We start from the raw sequence: 18,812 nt of genomic DNA on the forward strand, positions 1-18,812 counted from the left end.
TATCATGTAGTACCACAAAATCAGAAATGAGCCTTCTGAGCACATGGAGTCAGATCCATCATTCCTTCCTGTGTCTGGGGGAACCCAAATACAATCCTGCCCCAGGGAGGCCCTGCACAGATCCAGCTGGAGCCATGGCATGGTCTGGGCTGGGGGGGACCCTGAAGTGTCACCAGCCCCCCACGGGCAGGGACAGCTGCCACCAGCCCAGGGTGCTCCAGGCCACCTGCAGGGCCCAGGAGCTCCCAGCACTCACCACATGGCGTGCATGTAGGTGGGGGGCAGCCTGGGGCTGCTCACGGGGGTGCAGTTGTAGGACCTCATGATCCTCTCTGCCAGCAGAAAGTTCCGGAACAAGCTGGCCACCAGCAGGTCCTGCCGGAAGAGCTTCTGGAAAAGATCTGAGAGAGAGGGCAGGAGTCAGCACAGGCACCTGTCAGCACCTCAGACAGCATGGAAAAAGGGCTCAGGACATAGAACCACGCTGACATTTTGCTCCAGCTAGGAGGAATCCCCAGCAGCTCTGCAGGGACGAGATGACAACCAGGAAAGGGAAATTCTGCCTGCAGAGCTCCCTCAGACACCATGGCTACTCCATCCTACAGGAACACAGTCAAACACTTCCTACCTTGGGCTCCTTTCTGCCTTTTCTGGATCAAATCCCCTTTTGGTGCCTCATTTCAGCTCATCCTAAGTTTTTGGAAAATTACTGAGGGAGAACAGGACCTCTGTGTGCTGTTTAATCAAGAACTATCCATCTGTTAACTGGCAGTGTGATGTGCTCACGAGAAGCCAAAATGAATCCTAAAAGATAGCAAATGTGCTCTCTTCTACAGGGCAGAGAAGAATTGATGCTGTGTGAGCATTAGGAAGAGCAAGGTTGGAGAACTGTTTACAAATTTGGCTGCTTGTGCTCCAGAAGTACCAATTCAGAGCACAACAGGGGTAGAGAAATGAGGGATGAAGTTACTCATGGGAAACAAAACTGCCTTACCAGCAAAGAGGGGGAAAAAAGCCTTTATTCATGCTACTAACCAAGGCTGGAAGAAAACAGATTGCTGTGTACAAATTCAGTAAGAAAGAGAATTATTCAAGCTACAACAATTGTGTTAGCACAGGAGAACCCTTTCTGGGTTCTAATGATCAGGTCTCTGCAGTGCTCTGGTAAAAAAGAACAAATAAACAAACGAGCTTTCAGCTCCATCCTGATCTGTTCTTCCAGTTTCAGGGTTTAATTTTCTCCCCATTTCTGATGGATGTGACTCCTCACCCCGCTCCCTGCCCCAGCCTCACCTCTGGGCAGGACGTTCCAGGCAATGGTGTCTGTGATGGCTGTGAAGATCCAGTTCAGCTCCCCCAGGGGGGTTCTCCTGTCGTTCAGCCTCCCAGGAATCCTACAGGTGGGGAAATAAAACCCTTACAGGACCCCTGTTATTTTGCCTTTCTCCTCATGAGAAAGTATCAGCAACAGGAGGAGGAAGTTTCAGAAACATGGAGCAACCTGCAAAGACATCCTGTGCATTTATTCCTAATTTAACCCTACTGCCTTTCTGTGACAGGTTTTTCAATACCAGAAGTGTCAGCACCAGCCCAGGGAGCCTTTCTGTGGCCACTCACTCCTCTGACACATGCAGCAGCACCATCCCCAGGTATAAACACAGCTCTAAAGCAGCCAGACATTAGCATCTCATGAAAAATTCCTGTCTGTCTGGTTCCAGAGGAGCAGCACAGATCTCTGCAGCAGCGTTTGCTCACGGAGCCCCCGCAGCGAGCGCGGGGCCACTGAGGCTCTGCTGAGGATTCCCTGTCAATATTTGCATTGCAGAACCCCCTCTGCAGCACAGCTCGGCTCCCCAGGCCAGGGGGCTTCCCTGCTGAGCCTCCCCAGCCAGCCAGACACTGCCCTGCAGCCTGGGATGGCAACTTGCACAGCAGGCTTCAGTCTCCAGGGGGAATTTGGCCATGGGAAGGGTGGCCAGGCCTTGGCAGGGGCTGCCCAGGGAGGTTTGGAGTGCCCATCCCTGGAGGTGGCACTCTGGGCTGGGGACAACGGGGGCATCAGTGATCTCAGAGGTCTCTCCCAGCCTCAAAGGCTCTGTGTGACACCTCCTGGCCTGGCCAGAGCTGCTCAGACAGGACCCACAGAGCCCCTGTGCCCACCCCTCCAAACCCCAGGGCTGATCCAGGTGTGCCATGCCCGGGCTGGGGAACCTGGGCAAGCTCTGAGGAAGACAAAGGCAGGGAGGCTGCACTGCAGAGAGGGAGGATGTGAGCACAGCGTTGCCATGAAAACCAGCCCTGGAGCAGCAGCCTCCCCACAGGCTCTGCCTGCCCTGCCCGAGCCCCTGGGACAGAGGGGACAAAGGAGCCACTGCAGCACAGCCCCCCTGAGTGAGTGCAGAGGGGAAACTCCTGCTGGTCACAGCCCCAGCACCCTCAGGGCTCTGGGGCACAGCAGCCCCTGACACAGGGCCAGGAGCTCCCCCTGGGACACAGAGAGCCCCCCTGGGACACAGAGAGCACCCCCCTGGGACACAGAGAGCACCCCCCTGGGACACAGAGAGCACCCCCCTGGGACACAGAGAGCACCCCCCTGGGACCTTCCACTGAGATTTCCACAAGGGGCTGGAACTGCCAAAGCCAGGTGCAAAGGCAAACCATGAATTATCATCTTCCACTATAAATAATAAACAGACATTAAAACATGAGCAATTTCCAGCCCCTGACATTTGATAATGCTTCAAGTGGAAACAAACATTAATTTTAGTCTCACATTCGTCACTTGTGGTGACTTTTATGGATGTGGTGCTGGTGCACGACAGCCTGGAGCAGGCTCTGCTCCTGCCACAGCAGGACCTTCCCCACGTGGTGCCATCCAGAGGGACCCTTTGTCACCAGCCCCAGGGACCAGAGGGAGCCAGCTCCTCTGCAGGGACGTGACACTGAGCTGGGGCCCAGGCACAGCCACTTCCTCAGACTGCCACAGACTCTTCTGAGCAGCCCCACAGAAGCAGGAACAGCTCTCAAGGCTCTGTTTGCTTTCCCCCTTGTTTAGAATCCCCTCCTCCTGCACAATGGACCAAGCTGAAAATCCCAGGAATGCCACAGAGCATTCCTGGTGCCCGGGGAGGGGGATCTGGGGAGAGGGAGCCCAATGCAGCAACAGAGATTAAAGCATCCTTGTACATCCCCAATCCTTGGCACCCAGCTTTGGACTCCCATTACCACAGATTTATTGCCACAAACCATTCCTTAGGTCTTTCCCAAACTTTTTGCAAGCAGAGCAAAGCCCAGTTCATGCCACCTCCAGCACAGATGATCTGAAGCCTTGGGATCAAAGAGAAAAGAGGCCCCAGGGCAGGAGGCACATGGACAAAAGTCTCATCAGGTGGCAGCCAGAAGTTCCCAAACTCCCAACACTCCACCAAAACTCCTTTGTATGTTGCTGTCTGGCTCCAGCAAAGATCTTTATTTCTAAGCTGTTTGTATTTTTAAGGCACTGTTTGGCTTCATCTCAGAAGAGCTGTGATGTAAATGCACATCAGGATCCACCCCACGTTCCCTCATCAGGACATGGGCTGAGCCTGGATAATTGGAAATTGGAGCCCTTCAGAGAAGGTGCAGCTTCATTTAGCCTCAGAGTCTGCAGCTTAATTGCAATATAAACTCCCTCCCCAGTTTTAAAGACAACTGAATTATAAATTACAATATACACACAGGCAATCCAGGAATTACTCTGGCTCTGTCTCGAGACTGCAATAAAAATCTGTGTTTTCCATAATCGATATAAGGAGCAGAGGAAGCTGATGAGGTTTAAATATTTGATATCCACAGGAAGCTGCTGCTGGCACACACGTGTGCTGTGGCACAGCACAGAGCAAGAGCCTGAACAAAACCCATTTCTGCCAGGAAACCTTCATTCAAAGAGGATTTAAGATCCAAGTGCTCTGTGAGGCTGAGTCAGAGCTGCCTGCCTCAGACCTCCAGTGACCTCACCATCTCTGATTAGAGACACTCTTGTAGCAATTGTGAATTAATTAACCTACCCCATCCATAGTTTCTGCAGCAGCCTGAGTCTCCTCCTCACCCCCAAAGCTGTGCACCCCTCTGGCACTCAGCCCCAGGGAGGTTTCCTTCCTGCTCCCATCTCCTCGGGGCCACAAGAAACCCAAAGCCCAGCACATTTCCCCAGAGGAAGCAACACCCAGTGGTGAATTCTTGCCCTGAGAAGCTCCCTGACACCTCCTCTGAGAGACAGGGCTGGCCTCTGCTGTCAGTTGTAAACTCTAGCTTTCTTCTGGTCCAATGAGTGTCCCTGAAATGCAGCTTTGTACAAATGATCACTCGCTCTCCCCAGCTGAGAGGAGATGATCCATTTTTCCCATATTAAATGAACACAATTAAAAACCTCAGCTGCTGATGAACCTGGCTAACCCAACACACCTCTGGAAGGGCTGGCAGCAATCAGAGGCCTTTTGAACCTCAGCTGATTGCAAACATGCTGAAATGGCACAGGAAAGGGAGCTGCTGTGACCTCACCCCACCACTGATCAGGTGCCCTGGGCAGCTGCACCCCCCCACACCCTGCAGCCCCTCACAGAGCACCAGGGAGCTCTGGGAACACCCTCCTGCTCAGGATTTACACTGACACCCAGACTCTGCTCTCCTGAGCCCTTCCAGGACACACCAGTACATTTAAAACTTGACTTACTTCTCTATTAAATCCAGCGTGACTCCTGGCACCAGCCTGACACTCTTCTGCATGCAGAACCTGGGGAGAGACAGTAAACCAGAGCTCACTAATTGAGTGGTTAATGAGCAGGCTCTGTGGAGAGGTGCAGGAGGAGGGCTCCTTATTGCCCTGCTCCTGCTTTCAAAATGCTGTTTGGGAAGGGACCTTCAGCACAGCCTGGGCAGAGCCGAACCAGGCCCTCAGCATTTGTCACCCATTTGTCACCCTGGTGATTCTGGGGCCGTTTCCATCGCCAGGTGTCACAACTGGGCCACTGTAACTGTCAGGGTGACAAGTGCTCCAGCACACAGGGGGTAAAGGGCTCCCAGCATCCAGCACAGCTCTGGGAGCACAGGACAGAGCAGGAGGGCTGTGCTCAGCTCTGGGAGCACAGGACAGAGCAGGAGGGCTGTGCTCAGCTCTGGGAGCACAGGACAGAGCAGGAGGGCTGTGCTCAGCCCTGGGGAGCACAGGACAGAGCAGGAGGGCTGTGCTCAGCTCTGGGGAGCACAGGACAGAGCAGGAGGGCTGTGCTCAGCTTTGGGAGCACAGGACAGAGCAGGAGGGCTGTGCTCAGCTCTGGGAGCACAGGACAGAGCAGGAGGGCTGTGCTCAGCCCTGGGGAGCACAGGACAGAGCAGGAGGGCTGTGCTCAGCTCTGGGGAGCACAGGACAGAGCAGGAGGGCTGTGCTCAGCCCTGGGGAGCACAGGACAGAGCAGGAGGGCTGTGCTCAGCTCTGGGGAGCACAGGACAGAGCAGGAGGGCTGTGCTCAGCCCTGGGGAGCACAGGACAGAGCAGGAGGGCTGTGCTCAGCCCTGGGGAGGAGCAGGACAGAGCAGGAGGGCTGTGCTCAGCTCTGGGGAGGAGCAGGACAGAGCAGGCAGGGCTGTGCTCAGCTCTGGGAGCACAGGACAGAGCAGGAGGGCTGTGCTCAGCCCTGGGGAGCACAGGACAGAGCAGGAGGGCTGTGCTCAGCCCTGGGGAGCACAGGACAGAGCAGCAGGGCTGTGCTCAGCTCTGGGAGCACAGGACAGAGCAGGAGGGCTGTGCTCAGCTCTGGGAGCACAGGACAGAGCAGGAGGGCTGTGCTCAGCTCTGGGGAGGAGCAGGACAGAGCAGGAGGGCTGTGCTCAGCTCTGGGAGCACAGGACAGAGCAGGAGGGCTGTGCTCAGCCCTGGGAGCACAGGACAGAGCAGGAGGGCTGTGCTCAGCTCTGGGAGCACAGGACAGAGCAGGAGGGCTGTGCTCAGCTCTGGGAGCACAGGACAGAGCAGGAGGACTGTGCTCAGCCCTGGGGAGCACAGGACAGAGCAGGAGGGCTGTGCTCAGCTCTGGGAGCACAGGACAGAGCAGGAGGGCTGTGCTCAGCTCTGGGAGCACAGGACAGAGCAGGAGGGCTGTGCTCAGCTCTGGGAGCACAGGACAGAGCAGGAGGACTGTGCTCAGCCCTGGGGAGCACAGGACAGAGCAGGAGGGCTGTGCTCAGCTCTGGGAGCACAGGACAGAGCAGGAGGGCTGTGCTCAGCTCTGGGAGCACAGGACAGAGCAGGAGGGCTGTGCTCAGCCCTGGGGAGCACAGGACAGAGCAGGAGGGCTGTGCTCAGCCCTGGGAGCACAGGACAGAGCAGGAGGGCTGTGCTGCTGGGACAGTGCTCAGCCTTGCCTGGGATTCCCTGGATTAGGGCACGGCGGGCAGGGGAGGCAGAGGAGGGACGGGAGGAAGGCGTCAGGTTCAGACACCTCCGTTCTTTCATTAAAAAACTGCTGACTGCATTTCCTCAGCCTTACAAATCCCACTACTCCAGGAAATGCAGTCCTGTCAGCAGTGCCTGGAAAATCCCCAGAGCTGCTAAAGCCGAGTGTGTGGGAGGGGGGAGCTGCCCCCTCCTCCAGCCCTCCTGGGAGCACAGGGCAGCAGTGGGAACGCAGCTCCGGGATGGAAACCCAGCAAATGCAGCTTGCAATGGCTCTCTCTGGCAGCCCCACAGCCCCAGCCCAGTGCCCCAGCCCCCAGGAACGCACTCCCTGCTGCTGGAGGAGGAACTGAGCCCTCAGTGCACCCCAGCTGACATTTGCCCCACGCTGGGGACACCAAGGGCTCAGCTGCCCAGCAGTGCCATCCCCCACTTCTCACAGAGCCACACTAGCCATGTCCAAAGGGTTTCTCCCCAGACCAAGGGGAGAACAATGACTTATTAAAAACAAGACATGCAGAGCTCATTTCCGAGATCCTGAGCACCACAGTCTCCCTGTGGCATCCCCTGCCTGAGGGGCATCCCCTGGAGCCCAGGACTGGGACAGGCTCTGGGAAGCTCACGGTCCCCGGGCTGCTCTCCTGATGTGTGTCATCCAGCACAAAGAGAAGCCATAAAGATCCCAGGAAGCTGCAGTGGGATCCCTGTGCAATCTGCTGAAATATAAAATTCTTATGACAGTGCATTACAGAGCCATGCAGGGAAATTCCCTCCCAAACAGCCCCAGGCAGACTCAGGCTGGCAGAGCCAGGTCCCTGGATGAGGCTGGAGAGCTGAACCCTTCTGGTGGTGCCTGGAAGGAGCATGAGAGCAGCACAGCTCTGCAGGGTGACATCTGCTGCCTCCAAAGCAGGGTGGCCCTGGAGTGTCCCAGGCCAGCTTGGACAGAGCTTGGAGCACCCTGGGACAGTGGGAGGTGCTGACAGTCCCAGATTAGAGAAGATAAACCTCAAAGACCAGCTTGGACAGGACTTGGACACCCTGGGACAGTGGGAGGTGTCCCTGCCCATGGCAGGGGTGGCACTGGGTGGGGTTTCAGGTCCCTCCCAGCCCAAACCCAGAAATGCAGGAAATGGTGCTCAGTATCACGGGAATATTTTGAAACCCAGTGTAGTTTGTCTAAACCAATGTGGGACACAGGACTGGCTGAGCTGACCCCAAAATTCAAGCAGAAATGCAAAATGAATACAGTAGGGAAAACCCCACAGAACACTTTGAACAGAGCAGCAGCAGGCACAGCTCTGGTCCTTCCCATTCCCTTCTCACGCTGGCTGTGCCTTCTAGAGGACAAAGTGCACATCTCCAGCTCCCCAGGCTGAGCAGCTCCCCAGCCTGCTCCTTGCTGTCTGGGGGTTTTCCAGCCCTTTCCAGAGCCCTACCCACAGCCCCCAGGCCCTGAAGGCAGCCGAATGTGTGGCTGCAGCTCGTTGGCACCTTCCAGGAGTGATGGCACATGAGTCAGCCCCGAGCTCAGCCTCCGGGGAGCTGCCTGTGCTCTGGAGCCCCCGAGGCACCGGGACCTGCATAAGGCAGGGCTCCAAACCCTCCTCACCACCCCTGCCCGCCTCCCGACAGCCAGCCCTGTCAGGATTAACAATCCCTGCAGCTTAGCTGCCAGCTTGCCTCACCCGGAGCTTTATATAGCTCCAGATCTGTCTGGAACACGTCAGCACTCCCTGCACACAAGGACAGGGAGCATCCACACGGCCGAGCCACGCTCCAGGCTCCTGGAACTGCAGCCTGGCACCAGCAGCTCCCTGCCCCACATCCCAAGGGCTTGGCTGACCCGTGCTCCTCCTCCCAGCATCAGCTTCACCTCCCCTGGAATCAGACAGAAGTGGCTGCAGCTGCAGCCCCAGCTGATGAGGGATTTTGTCCTTCAGTGACTTTGCTACAGAGAACAACATGGGAGGGATAAACGTTTATCCAAGCTTCCATTTGCCCATAAATTCCCTGTATGAAACCTCATTAGAGTGCCAGTCTGGAACTGCACAAATGTGTTTCAAAAGCAGTTCCACAGGGTTCTGGGTCAGCTCTAGGAAAAGGGCTGAGATGAAGGGAAAGGAAGTTTTAATGGCAAAGGTCTCTGGGCTGATTTTTGGTTAACAGCTTTGGGACATCAACACAGCTTGGCTCAAACTCTCAGAATGCAGCAGAGGGTCTGGTTTTGCATTTGTTGTGTTTAACACCAGTAAAAACCCATGATCCACAGCAGCACTTATTATTTACAGGATTGCATGGATCAAACCACACCTGCAACAATGCCAATCACCTGGGGACACAGAAGGAGCATAAACCTCCATCAGAGCACAAAGTTCCTGAGAGTGCAGTGAACACCACACAGTCACTGGACTGGAAGTGGGAGGAAAGTCTTCACTCCCCAGGAGCTCCCTTGGCACCCTGCAGCACCAGCCAGCTGAGGCTGAGGCGTTTGAGCCCTTCCCCTGAGCAGTTTTACAAACACCTTTCCTGTCAAGCCCCTGAGACACAGCTCAGAGAATCTCCCATGCTGGTGCAGGTGGGGCCTGTGAAGAACCTGCCCTGCTCAGCCCCTCAGCCACGTTCCCATGGAGATGAGGAACAGGAAATTCCTGAGCAGATCCCAGTATCCCAAACCAACCTTCCTTAGCATATCTAAGGAACAAAACCCACCAAAAAACCTCTCCTTCAGAACTCCACATCCCCAAACCAGAGCCTGGCCACAGAACTCGCCCAGTTTGCTGCTGATGTGAAACAGAAAGAGTTTAAAGAATTGTGATTTATTACAAATATCCCCAAAGGGCAGTGAGTAACTCTTGGAGCTGTGGTGACAATTTCTCATCACCACCTGCAGTGTCTGTGGGCTTCTGCCTGTTCAAACCCTGCCCAGCAAATGCCCTGGAGTTCTTCCATGCTGGACCAGGCACAAACTTGAGAGGAGCAGCTGGAAGAACCTCTGGGAACGGAGCTCTGAGCTCTGGGGGCTCCACACTCAGGTCCCTGGTGCTGGGTGAAACACTGCTCTTGGAAAGCTCCTGCTCTCTGGAGCAGCCTTTTCTAACTTTCTGCCTAATTAACTTGGGCTGTCATTCCAGAACATCTTTCCCTGGTTTATCACTCCCTTCCTCTCACTCCAGCACTGTTTAGAGCTACTGCATTATTTACAGCAACTGCAATATTTGGAATGTGATTTGTGCAAAGGACAGTTTGCAGAGAGCTGTATTGCACTGTGTACACTCCTGCTCTCTGAGGAAGCAGATATTTAATTCCCAGATCAGTAACCCCCTTAATCTGAGCAAACCTAGATATTGAGCTGGAAACTAAAACACAATAAGCAGAAGATAACAATATTTTCACCTTTCTAGCTCTCATTAATAAGCCTCTGTCCCCAGTGCCCAGTTCAAACTCTGCTGTTCAATACTGCAGGGTTGCTCTGGGTCAGGAGCAGTTTTTGCTCCCCCCCAAGCCCTGCTGTGCCCCAGGCAGGGGCAGGGGGAGGCTTAGGAGCAGTTTTGGGCCCCCCCAAGCCCTGCTGTGCCCCAGGCAGGGGCAGGGGGAGGTTTAGGAGCAGTTTTTGCCCCCCCCCAAGCCCTGCTGTGCCCCAGGCAGGGGCAGGGGGAGGTTTAGGAGCAGTTTTGGGCCCCCCAAGCCCTGCTGTGCCCCAGGCAGGGGCAGGGGGAGGTTTAGGAGCAGTTTTTGCCCCCCCCAAGCCCTGCTGTGCCCCGGGCAGGGGCAGGGGGAGGTTTAGGAGCAGTTTTTGCACCCCCCAAGCCCTGCTGTGCCCCAGGCAGGGGCAGGGGGAGGTTTAGGAGCAGTTTTGGGGCCCCCAAGCCCTGCTGTGCCCCGGGCAGGGGCAGGGGGGTCTCACTCACCAGCGCAGCGCGATCTTGATGGGGGTGGTGAGGCAGGAGGTGAACAGGTCTGCAGGCAGGTCTGGGATCATGGGCAGCAGCTCGTTGGCCTCACAGGCTGCCAGCTGGATGCAGTTCTTCATGGAGGGGGGCAGAGGCATCTGGGCAAGGGGGTGGTTGGGGTTAATGGCAGCCACCTGTGGAGAACAAGGCAATTCCCCAGGGGGGAGTCAGGGAAGGTTGGGAAATACCCCAGGGAGAGCTGCCAGCGTGGCAGCACCAGCACAGCTTTAACTCACATCCCATCAACAGCACTCAACCAAGTCCAGAGTCAGTCCAGAGATACCCTGCAGACCAAACCTCAGTCTGTAAAGTCAAAATGCCCTAGAGACCAACATTCCCTCTTTCCAAAAGCACAGGGATTCTCCTATTTAGGATTCTGACTAAGAACATGATCTTTGAGGCTAATAATTGAGGGAGTGAAAACACAAATAATGTTCCCAGCACCTTTCTGAACCAGGTAAACAAAGTGAACTTCAGCCACCAAAGTTTCTTTCCAACATTTTGCATTTTTTTCATTAGGGCAAGACATGGAATCAGGAAGTGAGAATCCCTCTGGCAGATTAAAGGAAGAGCAAACTCCTCTGATCTGCTTGCAGGGAAATGGGGAACAATTATCCTGATCACTCTGGCAGCCCCTCTGGAGCATGAGTTGCAGCTTTGCTTCACTTTTCATGAATTTGAACAATTGGATAATTTATAATTTTCCAAATGAATTCCCCTCCACGCTGTCATGACGCCGTGAGCACTCGGCTGTGTCTGTTAGCAGGGCTCTGCTCTCTCTTCCCCACGAGCAGCAGCCTCAGTCAGGCACCAGGAGTTAATGAAATCTAAGGACAGAATGAAAAGCAGACACATAACCCTGGAAGTATTTTCATAACCAAATTAAGTGGCAGTGTTAACCTGTGCTGCAATACTAAAGCAGCTGTCCCATGGAGCCTCACATATTCCACAGGATGACAAATCCCACAGAAGATGGGATGGGATGGAATGTTGACATAAAGACTTTGTCACTCATGCTCCTCCTCCTCCCTTGGCTGGACTTGCAGAGGTTTTCCTGCACAAACTCCACCTGAGCAGTGGATCTGCCTCACAGAGAGGTGCCCTGGGGCTGCTCCCCCCACAGCAGCCTCCAAGTCCTTCTGGAGCTCAGCACCAGCCAAGGGCAAAAGGAACTTGGTGAAGACAGCAGAGAAAGGGAGGGTGAAGTCAGACCTGCTCAGCCTGCTTGGGAACAGAATGAGAAACCAAACCCAAAGTGCTGAAGGGAGCTTTGTATCAACAAAGGAGGAAGGCCCCAAAAATATCCCAGCAAGTGCCAGGCTGAAAGGGAAACCTGGGGAAGGATATTCAGCCCACCTCTCTCTGACTTCTGCTCCCAGTTCTACTGACCCCTGTCTGGCAGTTTCATGTTCTTCCCAAGCCACAGACTATGGGAAGTGAGTCATTGTTACAAAATATGGAATTGTTTTATGGAAGAGAAGGAATAATGAAATGATCTGCATATCCCAGGCTATCATGCTGTCTTCTGCACTACAATGGAATTTCCACCTGCCAAAGAGCCCCAAAATCTGGAATTCCAAAGGAAAGGGCTGACAGGCAGGGATACCTAACATCTGCTTGGAGCTTATTTGTGGCACTCAGTTGCCTGATCAATTAATATTCCTTCCTTGAAGTTCTGGGGTTTCTAATCCAGTGTCCTAGACGTGTGAGAAGTGAATCTGTACCAATGTCCTTCCCCTGGGAGCTACAGGCAGCAGGGGGGAGGCTGCACAGGACATTCCAACTTCTTCCCTTCCACTCTGCTTTTCAGATTGGCTTCAATAAATGTATTACTAATTCCATTTGTAACCAAAGAGCTTTTCATTGGGAACACATTCCACACTCTGCAGAAATGGAACCACCAGGACAATCCCTGTGTGGATCAGATTTTTGTTCTTCCACGTTTTTGCATTCACTTCAACGGCACAAAACCACAACTGCATCCAAGTACAGCCCCAGATACCAGAGTTTTGCAACCAAAAAAATGATGTCTTGTTCACCTCAGCATTCATCTCAGCAGAAAAGACCATTAGGGCCCAAATTGATTCTATTAACATTAACATTTAATTACTGCTTGTATTAAAAATCACTCCAAGTTTAATGGGATAGCAAACTGAACCAGAAAGATCAGAGTGGCAAAGTTATTTGCAAATTAATTTGCCTTCCAACACAGTTTTAAACACATTTTTCAGCGTACACAGCAAAGCAAGCTTGAACTTCATTTGTGCTCAGTAAAGGGCAGCAGGCTGAGCTCTCACCTCCAGCTCCTGCTCTCTCTGTAGTGCAAACTGCTTGAAGGACTTGACGATGAGGCCAGCGTTGGAGCAGTCGTAGACAAAGATGGAAGGGCTCCCCATCCAGGTCTGCAGGTCATAGATGGACAGGGGGATGTACTGGGTGTAGTTCTGCAGGAGGAAAGGAAAGCACCACTGCACTCACCCGGGAAGGAACGGGGCCCGGACTGGGTGAGGTGATAAAACACACCCACAAACCCCAACTCTGAAAGCCCAAAATAAAACCCAGACTGGACTTAGTAATGAATACAAGTCCCAGTCAGTATCTGCCAATAGTGGGGATGTGAACCCAAGTCAACACAAGCAACAAGCAGATTTTATTGTGGCATTATTTGAAACACCCAACCTTAAAAAAAAAAAAAAAAAAAGCCCAAAACTTTGCCAAGAGTTTTCAGATATTTAGAGCTCTGATAAGTGCTAACAACTCCAAGCAGCATTTAATAGTCCAATTTTATCCCAAATTTCTGCAACACTGATAAAGGATGCAAACCAGCTGTCTTTAATTTAACATCAAACATCTTAAACTGAAAAGCCCATCAATAAATCAGGATGGCTAATTAAGCCCCTGCAGCCCATCAGCACTACCCCGCCTGAGCCTAACGAGATGCTTCATAATTTTATTACAGCTTTAGCTTCTGTGCAACTTTCCAAATTATCCATTAAAATTAAAACCAACAAAGCTGCCTTCAACAGAGTGAGGTGCCCACAGTTCCCTTTCTGGAAATAGGAAGGATCTTGTTCCTTGTCTTCCATCTTAACGAACGCCCCCAAATAACTGGAGGCAAGAGGATAAAAATCAGCCACTTAAAACCAGCTCTGAGGAGCCAATCCTGAACCAAGTGAGCTGAAAATATAAACCACAGATTCCTGCCTGCAAAGAGTCACCACCAAACAGCCAGTGGCTGCCAGCAGGATCCTTCTCAGCTGCAGGCAGAGAGCAACCTGGTGTTCCTCCAAGCCTGAGCTCAGCCCAAAATCCTCAGGAAGAGATGTGATGTTCCTATTAACATCAGCAGGATGATGGATGGGATCATAACTCTCATTTAAATTCAAGAGACTTAAAATAGCTGTAATAAAACCAGTAAACTTTTTACAAAAATCAAATTTTCAAGGGCACGTATCAGGGCCGATAAAGACAGGAGGTACCATAAACCATGTGTTATGTAAGGCAGGGAGGGGAAAGGCATTTCCAAAGCCAGTTTTGGCTATATGTAACAGTTTGGGTTGCTTCATTAAAATTAATAGGGAGATCTGGTGATAAAAGCTGAAGTTTTAGGGAGCTGGAGCTCTGCAAATCACTGCGGGGTGGGATGAGGCAGGAACGGCCCGTCCTCAGCAGAGCCTTTCTTAAGGTCACCCCTCACGTGAAGCACACTCCAAGCCCAGGAAGTTCCACATAAAAAACCTGCTCTGACACATCTCATCAACGACATTTTATGGGCAGGCATTGTTTTACCTTTCTATTTCCAAGGCATCTTGTTCCAGCTAAGAGCAGATTACAGCTCTGATTAATATTGTGATATTTCCAAGCCGAAGAATTTTATGTTCCAACTCTGCTGTGGGGGTCACATAAACCATCAAATTTGCTAATGATATGTAAATGAGGCAGTTTGAAGCGAGAAGGGGTGTTAAAGCAGAGTGAAAGGGTGATGCTTTGGTGCTGCTGCCACGCTGGGCTGGACACACAGTTTGTTCCCTGCAGGTGAAGTCCCTGCTCCAACACTGCTCCCACCATCCCTCTGTGCCCCTTCCCAAAACCACAGCTCAACTGGAAACTGCTGCTGAACAGATTTCATCCCCAGTGTGTAGAGAAAAACCCAGAGATATTTAAAATTTGCAGAGAAGCTCCTCAAAATGTCAGAATAAACATGTCTGAAGTTGGGGCGTGTTTATTTTTCTTCTCCTTTTGAAGCCACGTGGAGATTTGCTCAGGAGACAGCAACTAAACTAGAACATAACTCCTTACTGATACAACACCACCTGCAAAACCAAGACATCTGTCCCATAAGAATCTGTGAAGGAAACGTGCAAACATTTACAGAAAGAGAAAATTTGATAGACAGATACAATAGCCCTTCCCAACCAATGAACTGAGTTTCGCTGTATTGCTAACCAGTGAAGTTTAACATGGTACCTTCTAAAATTTCCTATAAATTCACTACAGCTTTAGCTTCTGTGCAACTTTCCAAATGATCCATTAAAATTAAAACCAACGAAGCTGCCTTCAACAGAGTGAAGTGCCCAGAGCTCCCTTTCTGGAAATAGGAAGGATCTTGTTCCATCTCTGGTTCCATCTTAACGAACGCCCCCAAATAACTTATATTTATAAATGTAAACAATGTAAATACAAAATAGGCTTTTCCTTCATGAAGAAACTGAGTCCTGTCTGCTTATTACTTCAAGTGAGGGTGGTGAGGCCCTGGCACAGGGTGCCCAGATTTGCTGTGGCTGCCCTGGATCCCTGGCAGTGCCCAAGGCCAGGCTGGACACCCCGGGGCAGCGGGAGGTGTCCCTGCCGTGGCAGGGGTGGCACTGCGTGGGCTCTGGGCTCCCTCCAGGCCACAGCAGCGTGAGGGCAGGGCTCCCAGGCAGCTGTGCTGCCCAGGGGGCTGCAGGGGCTGGCACACCCACCTTGTTGAAGACCCAGATCTCGCCGTTGACGGTGGGCCGGGGCACGCCGTGCCCGTTGTAGTGGAACAGCACGCGCTCCTCCTTGGCGTTGCGGCGCAGCGACGTGCACAGCTTCTTCACCTCGTCCACCGTGGGGTCCAGGCTCTGCTTGTACCTGGCCTGGGACAGAGGGACACGCTCACTGCTCACAGCCCCTGCTGCTGGTGCCTCAGCTTTGGGCTGCTATCTTCCCAGAGCCTGCACTGCTTTATAACTCTGAGCTCCACAGAAAGTGTCAGCAGTTCTCACAGCCCGGTCACACAGAACAATCCTTTCCCAGCCCCAAAGTGCAAACCACAGGGAATTGAGGAGACCAGCCCGGGAGGATGGGACTGAAGAACCTAGAGCTGGAATTGGACACTGAAGCCCAGTATGGAAATGGACCAGAACTTATCAAAGTGTGAAAACTCGTGACCCATCATCCATCTCGGGTGCAGCCCTGGCTAGACTCTTGTACTGCCCAAGGTGGATCCTTTGAGGCCTTTTAATAAATCCTGCTTTATTCTTTGACTCTGCCCAGCCTCTGTTGCAGGTACCCCCTCCAGGCATCAGCAGCAGTGTGGGTAGGAACTGGCTGCTTTGGGAAAGGAACCACAGAGCACTGGCAGTGGGGCTGGATAAGCAAAGTGTGTCTGCTGCTGAGGGACCCACACACATCAAGGAGCACAGCCTGGAGGGAGCTCAGCACAGCTCCCAGCTCCCACCCAGCTCACTCACTTTTCAATTATTAGTATTCAAAAAGCCTTAGGAAGGTGAAATCTGTTTCAACATTAGCCAGTCTCACAAATAACCCCTGACCTAATCCAGTTCAGACCCTCAACACCTCCAACTGAACAAATTCCCTCTCTTGCAGACAGAAAATTGTATAGGTTGACAACATTCTTGAGACAAAAGGACACAAAAGGCCCAAGAATTTGACATTCATAGAGCTGGGTAAGAAGGGAGAAGAGTGATGGAGAGCCCTTGGAAACTGCCCTTTGCCTTGGGAAAAAATGGATGTATTCCCCCAGCTGTGCCTGTGGACACTGAACTCAGGGCACATTGGGGGATGGAGGAAAAATCAAACTGGCCAAAACCCCAGTGCTTCAAGCCCCTCTTAGCTTGGCTGAGTTCAGGACACCCAGGTAGGAGCTGGTTTGTCACGCTCAAAAGTGCATTTTTTTGAAGTAAGGCCAAATAATAACAGAAAGTCTTTCAACTGTCCTTTGAAAGACAAAAGCCTGCCTCTTTCTGTCTTCTTTCAGTCTCTGCAGAGACTGAAACCCCAGAATCACAACAAAACCCTTCAATCTGCTGTAGTGAAATAAAGACCCAAGTTTAAGAGCAGGACAAACACACCTCTCCAAGAGCTGCCATGGGGAGCCTGTTAACAAACCAAACCAAGGCTGCAGAAGTTTGGGCTTTTTAGGTTTCTCTCTGTGACAGCCAAAGATGAGAAAATGTTAAAATGTCACGGGAAAAGAGGATGAAGGACCTAAATTGTTTATCTGAGAAGCCTGAAGAGCAGATACAGAGCTGCTCAATTAACAGTCAGAGGCTCCAGCCAGCAGGGGAGAGGGAACAATGAATGGCAGCATTTAAGGATGGCAACACCCAAGGAAAGCAAGCAGAGGGAGGAAAAATATGAAGCAAGAAGCAGTGATGTGACACCCTCATCCTTTCTGGGAACCTCAGCACTCAGGAAAGCCAAGAGGCTGCATTAATCTTCCCACGGAGCCCCCACCTCCTCCTCTCTCCACTCAGAGTAGTGCTGAAGACACTGATTTGCAAAAATGTGCCCCTTAAATCCCAGCCTGGCTGCTGGCAGCTTCAGCAGCCACCCAAAGCAGAGTGCTGGGGAATTTCAGCTTTTTTTTCCCTCAGGAGAACAGGCTCATTCCATCCCTCCTCACGTCCCTGGAGCATCAATATTAACCACAGCTCGCAGTTAATGGAGGTGGATTCAGACTCCAAAACTCAAGTCTGTAGATCTCAATTTCCAAACTGCAAACAGATCATTTGGGCCTGGAGAAACACGAGGAGGAGGGAATGGAAAGGAGGGGAGGGAGCTGTGAATAAGCACAGTCTGAGCCCCAGTGCCAGCTCAGGACTCAGGTGGGAGTTTTGGCTATGACAAGAACCAGGTATGTGAGTAACACCAGCCCAGGTGGGGCCTTTTTTGTCTTTTTCTTTCTCCCATCCTTACTCCTCTTCTTTCCCTGTCAAGGTGCTGATTCCTTCCCCTCCAGCTCCCAGCAGGAGCTTTCCAGCACTAACGAGTGCAAAAGGTAACAGAGCCCACCCAGAACCTGAGAGCTCTGAGGGGCTTCACCCCAGCAGCTCCTGGAGGTGCCACAGCCCAGACTTGGGGCTGCTTGGCCCTGGTTCTATGAGCCATTGCCCTGAACACCAGGCTGCCCTCCTGCCACCATCAGGTGCTGCTGACAGCTATTTCCTGCAGTTTGGCAAGGAGCCTGTGCTCCCTGGTGCCACTGCAGACAGGACACTACAGCCCTCAGCCTCCCCTGCAGCAGCAGAGCTGTCCCAGCCTGGCCAGAGCACCCTGATGGGGATGGCAGCTGCCCCTCCGTGGGAGTGTGAGCTCCTGCTCACCTCCTGCCTCACTGGAGAGCTCCTGTCCAAAGCAATAACCTGGTGGCCTGATCAGGAGATTCTCATTATTCTGCTCACACAGGTGGAGTTAAAAGTTCTGCTTGGGTATTTCACATTCCTGTGCAGCTCACTGGTTTATCCAGCCTTGTCCCTGTTACCTTGTGACAGAGAGGATGGCAGTTTTTGAGACATTTCACCTCTCAGTGTTGGAACTTCAGGACTGATAAAACCCTGTACTGACAGATTTGCAGGAAATGGGAGGAGTTTCAACAGAAAGGAGTTCTGGCACCCAAACCAGCAAAGAAACCAGTCTGGGGCTAGCAGCAAGTGGTTCTCCTGTGGACATTTCCCGAGTTTAAGGCTGAAATGGGGAGTGAGACGGTGACACTCTGAAGCCACAGTGTCAATCACCCCCTGCCATCCCCACAGAATGACCTCCCAAATTACTGCCTCTTTGGTTCACAAGGGATTTATTCTTTCAAAGGGAAAACAAACCAGCCAGGTGTTACTGCCTAGCAGGAGGCAGCAGTGACCTCTCCAACACAAGTCTGTCCAGAGGGGAAAATCCCCTTCAGTGGATTCATCAACTCCTACCCCACTGGAATGTCAGGATGCACTGGCTGCTGAAATTCCCACAGTCCTCTGGATTTTGAGCTTAAATTAATGGCTCTGACTTGGAAATTTCACCTAATGACAGGTTTTCCTTTAATTTTTAATGGGGCCAAGACACTGAGGAGGAGCCCCAGGCAGAGACCCCTTTCCTGAGGAGCCAGGGCTGCAGCAGCTCCGTGGCTGTGCCAAGGGCTTGGCTGTCACCTGAGCCACCAGAACTGG

The 18,812-nt window shown here is 52.5% G+C and overlaps 1 protein-coding gene across 1 annotated transcript in view; it reads right to left on the reverse strand.

The window, feature by feature from the left end:
- The window catches only part of LOC132336846 (regulatory-associated protein of mTOR), a 99,721-nt gene that overhangs the window by 56,649 nt on the left and 24,260 nt on the right, over positions 1–18,812 (reverse strand). The window contains exons 4-9 of the mRNA XM_059864741.1: positions 15,348–15,506; positions 12,681–12,827; positions 10,342–10,517; positions 4,712–4,771; positions 1,294–1,394; positions 257–401 (exon numbers count right to left, since the gene is read on the reverse strand). Of these exons, the coding sequence (XP_059720724.1) occupies positions 257–401; positions 1,294–1,394; positions 4,712–4,771; positions 10,342–10,517; positions 12,681–12,827; positions 15,348–15,506 (788 nt within the window). The remainder of the gene's footprint in view (positions 1–256; positions 402–1,293; positions 1,395–4,711; positions 4,772–10,341; positions 10,518–12,680; positions 12,828–15,347; positions 15,507–18,812) is intronic.

This window comes from Haemorhous mexicanus, chromosome 20, assembly GCF_027477595.1.
Source record: "Haemorhous mexicanus isolate bHaeMex1 chromosome 20, bHaeMex1.pri, whole genome shotgun sequence".
Taxonomy (NCBI): Eukaryota; Metazoa; Chordata; class Aves; order Passeriformes; family Fringillidae; genus Haemorhous; species Haemorhous mexicanus.